General features: G+C 37.6%; 1 protein-coding gene across 3 annotated transcripts; it reads left to right on the top strand.

Annotated features, from left to right (window-relative positions):
* The first annotated feature begins 2,536 nt into the window (after positions 1-2,536).
* LOC110739732 lies at positions 2,537-8,374 on the top strand. 3 transcript variants are annotated; one of them, XR_002514886.1, is made up of 7 exons: positions 2,537-2,624; positions 2,742-3,171; positions 3,246-3,298; positions 3,559-3,596; positions 6,376-6,808; positions 7,416-7,688; positions 7,829-8,374. XR_002514886.1 is itself a non-coding variant. In XM_021920204.1 (7 exons), the coding sequence occupies exons 2-6, from the start codon at positions 2,751-2,753 to the stop codon at positions 7,623-7,625; spliced, it is 1,155 nt and encodes a 384-aa protein (XP_021775896.1). In that variant the 5' UTR covers positions 2,537-2,624; positions 2,742-2,750; the 3' UTR covers positions 7,626-7,627; positions 7,829-8,374. The 3 variants fall into 3 exon arrangements, 2 of the variants coding, with proteins under 2 accessions (XP_021775896.1, XP_021775895.1); XM_021920204.1 differs by having other exon boundaries at positions 7,416-7,627; XM_021920203.1 differs by having other exon boundaries at positions 7,416-8,374.
* The last annotated feature ends 2,200 nt before the right edge of the window (positions 8,375-10,574 follow it).

Here is a 10,574-nt window from a genome sequence, read left to right as displayed (position 1 = left end):
AATTCGTAAATAATTTTATATAATTTGTTAAATACTTTCTCCCTTTCTTTAATTGCACCATTTGGACATATTCGTTCACACTTCTCTTTTGACCTTCTTTTGTAATTTATCCGTTAGAAAAAAATATAATTAAATATCATATTTTAATATTTACTTAAATAAATAACTAGTAATCATTAATAAATAATAACCAATCAATAATCCATCAGTATATATTTCAATAACTATATACTTAATGACACTAAAAAAATTCGTGTTGATTCTTGGTGTGATAATGCACCATTCTTTTTTTGCCTTTTTTGTCATTCTCGTATGGAAAATATTTGTGTAAAATAGAAATTTATATACAGATGATTAGTAAAAAGAAAAGTCTAATATAATAAAATAATGAAAAAAATAACCACAATAAGTCGAACTTTAGGTGGTTTTCCAATATTAAGTCAACTTTAATAAATTAAAAAAATAAGTCTAACATTGATGTCTATATTCCATAAATAATTTAAGTACTAGATTTGACTTGTGACCGGTCAAACAAGTCATCAATTGACTTTTACTATAATTAACTCTCAATTAAATAAGAATTGACTTAATTAAAAACAAAATGTAGCTTAATATTAATTTTAAATACAAAAAATTAATTTTAATTATAATAAATAATTTTATAAAAAGATTGGGGTGTTGGGTTCAGAGTGGAGGGCTGGGTGGTCATAGGTTCGTGCCGACTAGGGTGGGTGGGAGTTGGGTGGGTTCGATCGATCGGCTAGGTTGGGGCTAGGTGGAAGTTCGCCGCATAAGTGTGGTTTGAGAGTAAAGGCTGAGGTTTGGGTGGGAGTTCGCCAAATAAGTGGGGTTCGAGAGTTAGAGTTAGGGTTTGGGTAGGTGTTCGCTGGACTGGTTAGGACACTAGGGTGTAAAGTCAAAATGTTATCTAATAAAAGGAACAAATGGAGTATTAGAGCAACTCCAATGGTAAGCTAATTAACAAATTAGCTTTTTAGGCCACGTGAGATTTTAAAGCTAGTTTTTTTGTAGCTAGTTTGTGCCCTGGATACTAGCTTGTGGTGTTTGCCAGAGAGAAGAAGAATTTGTTGTCATGCATGCGTTAAAAGATTGCAGTTTAGCCCGAGCAATTTGGAGTAAGTGCAATTATTCTATGGTTTTGTCTCACTATCTTTGTAGTATGGGTGATTAGTGGGAGCACTGTTTTGGTAATTTTGGAGAGGATCTGGTGAGTTTAATTAACATGTGTTGGGCTATGTGGGGCGCAAGGAACAAATGGATGATTGAGGGTGAAAATCCGAATATTGAGCAAATTGTTGCTTATGCTTTGAAGATTAATACGAAGGGGCATGGGTTGCGAAAGTTGAATAACATGGGGAATGGAGGGGTCGAAAGGGGGTTTCTGTGGGCGGGTCTCCTTCGGCATCTGGTGTGGTTAAGTAATTGTTGATGTTGGTGTTTTGGGGGAGGTGGGGACGGGGCTGGGTGCAGTCTGCAGTATAGTGAGGGGGTGATGCTTTGGGGAGCTACAGTGTAGTGGAGTGAAAAATGAGAGACTAAGATTGCAGAGGTGAAAGCAGTATTTTGGGGGCATGAAGATTGCGAGACACCAGGGTATGAGCTGCATTGAGATCGAGAATGATAATCTGGTGGTGATTGAGGCAATGAGGAAGCGTTTGTATGGCTCCAGTTCCTTTCATTTGATTATAAAGGATATTCTAGATGTTTTTTCTTCTTCTAATTTTACTAGTGATTCATGGTCTTTTGTAAAGCGAGAGGGGTAATAATGTAGCATACAAATTGACTTACTTTCAACCATGGGAGTTTGGCCAATGGGTGGAGTGATGTAATCCCTCCTCGCATTTTGGAAATTTCTTCGGTTGATCTAGATGGGTTTTTTTTTCTTCAAAAAAACAAAGGTATTAAAGTTGTCACTTTCAAATTTATTCACTAATAGTTTTCTGTTTTACACAGATCACTAACCAACTCATACAATTAACTAACTCATACAATTCTACACTTGCTGGTCTTCAACTGCATTTATAATAAAATGTAGGTGACCTTTAGCCGATGTTAAATCCGCAAAGGTAACACTACCTATACAATTGCATAGTTCACACTTCACATAACACAATTAATTTGTCATAATGACCACGATAAAAGAGTCATCCTAACCACAATTTTTTTGAGGAAAACTCATCCTAACCACATTTAAGACATGATAACTTGTAATTGACTTATGTTACCATACTTTCCTTTCGTTTGTTGTAAACTCATTTTAATTAATGTAATTTCAGCCGTTTTAAAAAAAAAAAAAACTTACAAACAAATTATACAAGGTTTGGTGTGTGAAAATAGCATTTGAGAAATGGAAGTGTAAAGATAAACTAATAATCCGTACTTTTTAAAACAAGTTTACTCTAAACCCTTATAAGGTATGCCCTGTCTCATAATTAGACAATCGTATAAAGACTCAGCCCATTTATTTATTAGACGGATCTAACCCATTAATAAGTGTGACGGGTCATGGGCATGGCTTTTAATAGGGATACAAGGCGTCCAACCCATTGAATTGCTCTATTGAAGCGCATTGAATCGTATCCCCCATTGAAGCAGCTTCTGAGGTAAGTTGTTTGTATTTGTTATCTATCATATCAAATATCACTAAAATTATGAGATAATTGAATCAAATATCCCTAAAATTATGAGATAATTGAATCAAATTTGGTTGCTAATGTTAGGATTCAACTATGAAATCAGAGCTCTTTTCCCTGGGCCCAGGGCTGCCGCCCCTCCTGCCCTTCCTCAGGGACGGGCCTGCATCTCTTCATACTGCAATGGAGTATTTTAATCATCAATCGATTACAGGGAAGTTCTTTCACCTTCCTCTAAGGTGTTCATTTATGCCCTTAGCCATCTCAAGCACAGTCAGCAGACTACAACCTGTAGGAGCAGTTGCTGCTGCGGTATGTAAGTCCTCTGATCTGCATTCTGAACCGGATAATTATCCAAGTTCACATGGCAATGAGGTTTGGGGTGAAGTTGGAGGAATTGCTGGCCCTAATTCTGAACGCGCAGAGACTTGTAGCGCAGAAACTCTCCGGAGGCAGAGAATAGGCTTAGCAAACAAAGGAAAAGTTCCCTGGAACAAAGGCAGGAAGCATAGCCCTGGTAAATGTTGCATACCATCTGGAGTTGACCTCCATGACTTGTGTTCCTTGCTAATATTTGTGAAATTGGTGCAGAGACTTGTGCACGGATTAAGGAAAGAACCCTTGAAGCCTTAAGAGACCCCAAGGTGAAGTGAAGTAAGAAACATTCAATTTCTTTTTACCACTCTGCTGTCCAATTCTATTTATGTTCTATGTGGTTTAGCTGGTTAAGGCTTGGAATATCACTATCAGAACCTGTATGTGATACTCTGCATGAAACATCTCTTCAGTTCCCTAGTATTAACTTTAAAGGATATTGATTTTATTTTGCTTGCTAATCCTTAGCTCTTTGCTCATCTTTCATATATATTGTAACTTGTGCTTTTATTTTAATTCACGCTTTCAGATAAGAAAGAAGATGTCCGAAGCTCCACGCTTGCACAGGTAGTCCTTCCTCTTCATGTCTTTAAACAATTATTTGACAAGAATGAAAGAGTGTTTGGGATTTTCAAAGTCATTTCTCTATCATCATCAGATATGGTATCAAGTCAGGCTCTTATGTAATTAATGGCTGAGAAGTTTCTTTATATTGTTGTACTGAAAAGTAAATGAGTCTCTCTATGATAAGATTTCTTTTTTTTGGTTGTGTCTCTTGAACTGTAAATCCTTCACCTCTGCCTTTTGAAAGTCTGCAACCACCACGATTCATTTTCGTAGCAAAGTTGCACTATATTCGCGCAAAAAAAACATATATAGGCTAAGGTACTTTGTATCAGTCTACCATTAGCTTGATAGAGGGAATATTGAAGGGCAGGCAGTTTAATGTTGTGCATATATGTGTGAAAGTGATAAGGGATGATATCTAGAGAGGTGCTACACTGCTATGAGCTTATGAATGAAGTAATTGACCATTTGAAACCCTTTCCTTTTCCTCTTATGATACAATTGTCATTGGTAAGGATTTTTTTTTTCATTCCTTTCCTGTGGTATGGTTAGAAGCCTGGATTTTTAAGGCTTGGAACTACTCTATGCTTTAATTCTACTTTTCTTTTTCTATTTTGTTTTATCTTTTACTACATACTGGGAAGTCTTTTTTTTTTTTTTTTTTTAAATAATGACTCTGATGCAGCTAATGTCAAAACTCATTCAAAAGTAACATTTGATGGTTTTTCTTTTTGTTATTCCTTTTTAAAAAAATGGAAATAATAGTTGTACTTTCGATTAAATGTAAATCCTCTTTTCTTGAGGGATGATGTCTATGTTAAGAGTCAGCATTTTTACCAAGAATTAGAACTCAGCATCATAGCCTTCTGCATATTATTTGTCAACTTTTAGGCCTAAGAAGCACCAGATTCCATTTTCCTAGTAAACTACAATCTTTAGCCAAATGCAAGAGAATTTCTTGGCAAAGTAAAGCTTTATTTACTTTCTGTGTTTTCTCAGTCCAATATATTAAAGCTATTTAGTTCTTGTTTATGTAAACTCATGCAACCAGCCAACCATTAGGATTTTTGTGTGACTATCGACTTTATCTATTTCCAGAAGCATGTATCTTTTTTAGTTCTCAACGTGTAGTGTTGGAGAGTTTGAAAAATTGCATTGTTTGATTGCATTAATTTCAAATTAGATTTGATTAGTGTCGATCAGCCTTGTTTTTCTGTGATCCTTGAATTAGCTGTCAATGATTTTTCCATTGAAGCTATGACGTGGAAGATACTCTTGTTGACTTTTGGGGAATATCAATTCATGCAGCAATAGCTTAGCCAGGGCTTTAATTAATTTTCCTTAACTAGCTGCGTAGCTTCATCATTGAATTTTTCAAGTTGATCAAGAGTCTAGAGAAATTTTGCTGCGGTGTAGGCTATCATTTACAATGAAAAGAAGGGCTTAAGGGCACTTTTAGATCTATGTCTAACTTCAAGAGACAACGTGTTTTTGAGCCTTCCAAAAAGAACTTTATGCAAGATAGGAAGATACACAAGAAGGGTCTTTTAGTTGCACATATTCCTATTATTAATCTACGTGTAGTAGTGCTGTGGTGGGAAACGTATGATGGCACTTTCTGAATTAGAGCTTCTTCTTGAGTTTCTCTGTGTGACTATGCCTCATTTACATGCTTCATAGACCTTTTCAAGATTACTTTATCTATTATACAATGTAGTTGGTATAGTCTTTACTTTATCCATTTTAGTGGAAAACCCGTTGTCTTTGGTGTAAAGGTTGTATTCTGTATTTATTAAATCCTTTTGTTATTAAGAAGAAGAATCTGGATTATGCTGAATGCCTTTTCTGTAGATAACTCAGCCCTCTTATCGAACTTAGAAATGGGCATAGACTTGAGCGTAGGGATGCCTATGGGGCTATGGCTCAAGAGGCATGGCTTGGGTCCCGAGTGTGAAGGATCGCGGTTAAACATAGTAGGTCTGAAAAGACTGGGATGCGGAAGCTAACATGGGCAAGTGGTTGGCGGTTACCATGATCACCACGAGTAGTGGGGATCATGGGGGTGGTTACCTTGCATGATAACTACTGACGGTTAGCTTGATTGGCCACGTTGGTTGGCCGATCAGGAGGTTACTTTGGATGCCTCCTTAGCGGGGGATCATGAGTGACGGTTACTAGTGATGTAACTACCCGATGATTCCATGACCTTAGGAGTGGGATCGTGGATGGCTGTTACTGCAGGGTGGTAACCACTTGGCAGCAACCAATCCATTAGTGGCATGACGTGGCAAGTGCGCCTGAAATTTAGGAAGGTAAGTAGTGGGGTAAGCGGGCAGTTAAGGTAACCACCCGCTAGCATAGATGTCTTGCATGCATCGTGCTTCTTCTTGAGTTTCTCTGTGTTACTATGCCTCATTCACATGCTTCATAGACCTTTTCAAGATTACTTTATCTGTTATACAATGTAGTTGTAGTCTTTTACTTTATCCATTATTAGTGGAAAACTAGTTGTCTTTGGTGTAAAGGTTGTATTCTGTATTGATAAAGTCCTTTTATTATTAAGAACTAGAATTTGGATTATGCTGTTAGCCTTTTCTGTAGCTATCAGCCCTCGTATGGAAGTTAGAAGTTGAAAGCTTATACAATTTTGTTTGTTTGTTTTTTTTTTTTTTTTTTTCATGTTGTACAGATTTTGTAGAGCCTCAACTTTTGTTGCCAGCATACTTATTTTTTAGAGCATGACCAATTTCTCACTCAGAAGGGTATTTCTTTCTTGCAGTGAACAGTCCAAGAGGAAAATTGGTTCTTCTCTCAAAAAACTGTGGGCGGAGCGTTTGAAAAGAAAACGTGCAAAAGAAAAGTTTTATACCTCATGGGCTGAAAGCATTGCAGAGGCTGCTAGACGGGGAGGAGTTGGTGAAGAACTACTCAATTGGGATAGTTATGAGAGGCTGAAAGTTGAAATAGCCCTTCGACGACTTCAATGGGTTGAGGAAAAGGCCAAGGTAAAGGACATGAAAAGGATTCGAGCAGAGAAGAAGGTACAGAAAAGAGTGCAAAACATAACTCGGGTTGCACAAAAGAAGTTGGAGCTCAAACAGAAAGATGAATTGAGGGCCAAAAAGAAAGCGATGAGCCGTAGAAAAAGGAGAGAAAAGAAGGAAGAGCTAGGAGCTTCAACGGAGTTAAGCACCACAGACAGATTAGTAAAGGTAAAATGGCTGTGTTTACATTTTGTGTTACTGTAGATTGTCAGTTTTAAATAGCTGATGTATTTTCACCTAGTCATTGTAAGGCCATGCATGATGTTCTTCCCAATGTGATTTATACACTGTTTCTGCTGTTAATATTCATATAAGTTTTTACTATTTCCTCAGCCTACGCGAGGATAATTAGTGAAGGTATATATATTAGTATCTTTTATTATCAACATCTTCTCTTTTTCTCAGACTAGGAAAAAAAGAAGTAAAATTTGGGATTAACAACAGGCTGGGACATTTATGTCATTTGTATTTGTGTTTTTTCCATCTATCATAGTTTCTAAAAGGGTAGTCACTTGTATGATATGATGCATGTATAGGCTTGAGTACATCAAAACTATTATGGAACAAAAGTGTTGCTTCTTTTTCTTTTAGATCTTAGAATGCAACCCTTCCATTATTCCTTGGAAAGATCTTAGAATACAAATGTGTAAAAAGAGGAATCTCTGAGGAATAATTAACTAACAAGATATAGAGAATATAGTTATGTTCTTAAGACATTTGACTATTTGTTTACGTAGTGGAAAATTTTATATTGTGTGTTTCTCCAATCTTACAGATATTTGGAAAGAAATCAACAGATGGACCTTCCTGCAGTCAGCCTGGATCAATGATTTATCTTCAGTCAGCACTGGAGAAATTCGATATTGAATCCATAAAAGCTGAACAGAGGCGTAGCACAGTTTCACTTGCAGACCAGATTCAAGCTGCTAAGAGCAGAAGACAGCGGATTGTCACCAGTAGATCTAATGTTACATCAAGTCCATAAGGGTAAATTCTTGGCCTTGTGTTGGAGCAATTAGTGCATACCGGCACCCTAATGCCAGGAAAGGTGAATTCTTTGCCTTTTGAATAATTTGTTTTTGGTAGAGCCATAGAGGTGGAAAACGGATCACTTAGCGTGGTCATATTCGGTGTACCATAGACTGGTTTATGATGGAAATTAAATCAATTATTGTCTTGTTTTCTCAGGTTGGTTCAATTTCGGTTTGGGTCAATATTGGGACATCCAATTCCGAGTACAGTGTAGGTTGGGTCATTTCGGATCTGGTAATTTAGGTCGGGGGGCGAGAAGAAGCATTCCCGCTTTCCAAAAGCATAGCTTTAGCTATTACAACCTAAACTCAATGGAATTATGACCATAAACAGCAATGAGGATTCCTCAAAAGGGCATCGGCTCATCGTCCAAGAATTTGTATTTTTTAAGAGCTTTAGGCAGTCCCTAATTTATCCTCTAGTCTTTTGCGACCTGCCTTGATTTAGACCATGTTATCTTGTAAGTTGTAACTAAGCTGCAATTTATGTACATTTCGTTAGCCATACATGTGATTTAGAACCAATCCTTGACATTTTAAATTTGAATGTAGCAGAGATAAAGAAAGAAATGTTTCAGTAAATTTATATGTACGTAATACGTATTTGTAATGTACTTGTTTTACCTGAGAATGCTTATCGAAATAAAGCATGCATGTATACCTGAGAATGCTTATCGAAATAAAGCATGCATGTATGTGATTATGGGGTTATGGCTTTGTTCACTTCCCTCGAAAACAAATTGTTTGATTTTGTCTTGTCTCTTGGTTAGTATATTAGTATACTACCTTCTTACTTGTGATTTAAACAAAAAATGGTTGGATTATACAACCTCATTTTCAAATTTAATTGAAACACTGCTTTCAAAACAAAATTTAATCCAAACACTATATTCGTACTTGAGAAATACTCAAACACTTTAAGAAAATTTATTCTTGGTATCTGGAAAGAGCCGAATGTTATTATCTTTTGTAATGAGACATTTGACATTTTTAGGATTTACCATTCAGTGCTATTTGCTTTTAATGAGCGGCACCAATAAAGCCTCATTGATACCTATGTTTTCATTAGATTTTTCATTATGAGATCCTTTAATATTTCTAATTATCATCATACCCCATTGTTTGGGTCCAATTTATCCTCAATTGGGCCTGGTCCACAAATGATACAATCCAAAGCCCAAAAGCAAGGTTCAACTCTCTGGCCCAATGTCAAGTCAGTCAAAGGTTCAGTCCAAGTGGCAAGCCCACTTGACTCCAAGGGCCCAAGCCCCTCTATGAAGCAAATGTATAAAAGCTAGCCCTCTCTTCACTTCACATTCATCCACAATCAGCCTCAAGCACTAAATCTCTTGCATAGCTCATCCCCTCTCTCTCTCTCTCTTAAACACCATACTGACTTCGGCATCGGAGGGGCTTTCCTCGGCACAACCCCGAGGCCAGTTTTACGTGTTCTTTGTTGTGCAGGAAATCCTCAGCTCCAGCATTCCTTGGACCGAGACCAGTCTTCTCCACCTTAAAAGGGCCCGCCGAAGGCCCCATTATTTTATCCGAAATAATTTGGTGCCGTCTGTGGGGAAGATACAAAAAATCAAGCCAAAAATCCATCACTCCTAGCGAAAACATGACTAAGAGTGGCGAAAGCACCAAAAGTGCTAGAAAGAGGAAGGAAAGGGACATGATCACGGTGAGGGAACATCATCCGATTTCACCGTCACCGGAGCCATCCCTCTCCTTCCTCAAGAGCTCCCAATTCTCAGGAAAGGGAGGCTTCAAGAGACTCATCCTCACACCAAACTCGACAGCCAATAGTCTCACCTAGGCCGAGTGGGTCCAATGCGAGGAGTCCTCCACCAAACAGCAGCCTGCGTTCTTGGTCCCAGCCGAAAGAAACCCCTCTGTTGGGGCCCTCTACGGAAGAAGTGGCTAGGGCCGTGGCGGTTTGTATGGAGTTCCTTAAGGCTCAAGGGGGTCAACTCCAACCATCACCTCCTGAGTCTTCATCTCTGCAGCCGAGACACCTGAGAAGGAGAATTGGTCAAGAGAAGGATGGACAAGTTCCATCCTACAAGGAGCTTGGGAACAAATGGCAGGAGAACACATGGAACTCCGGTAAGGAAAGGAAGAAGAACCCTCACTTCTTCGACCATTCCGAAACTCGGGACTCAATTTGAGTTTTCGGAGCAGCAATACTACCTCCACATACAAGGAGGAGTCTGCTCACCGAAGTGTTCATGAACTCTTAGGCTCAAGGGAGGTGAACGTGCACAACCGCCTCACCTTCCCAGAAAAGACCGGGTCATACTGACAGGTTCTAGTCGTATCACCTAATCAAAAGTAATTCCTAATTCCTCTAGCTAAAGTAGATAGAGAAGTAGGGTCAAATCCACAAGGAAACAATGTTCTTTTATTCCTAATCAATTATTATAATCTAAATTATCAAGTTACCAATTTGTATTGTGGGAATTAAACTAACAATTAAACTAAGCAAATTAAACAAGGGAATAATCAATAATAAAATGCCTAGGGTATAGGTTCACCAATAAATAATACTCCAGGGTAAAACACAACGATCAATCATCAATGCATAAATTAATCAGATCATAAAGGGCTTTCGCTACGTATTATAATCACAGAATTAATCTATCAGTATTAAATCGCATCTCTCGAATCTTGACTTAACCATTTATAAAATTAACCTGCCTATTGAAACTAAGCCTAAACATCAATTCTCATCTCTCGAATCTTGAATCAATATTGCATAACTCATACAATTAAACCTGGCCAAATCTAATTGCATATCATTAAATCAATCAATAGGAAATCAATCAAGCATTAATAACCAACAATAATAATTTACCCCTTCATATTATTTATCGATCCCCACAAACCCTAGAATGAAACTA

This window comes from Chenopodium quinoa, unplaced genomic scaffold (assembly GCF_001683475.1).
Source record: "Chenopodium quinoa cultivar QQ74 unplaced genomic scaffold, ASM168347v1, whole genome shotgun sequence".
NCBI lineage: Eukaryota > Viridiplantae > Streptophyta > Magnoliopsida > Caryophyllales > Amaranthaceae > Chenopodium > Chenopodium quinoa.
This window is presented reverse-complemented; position numbering and strand designations above follow the sequence as displayed.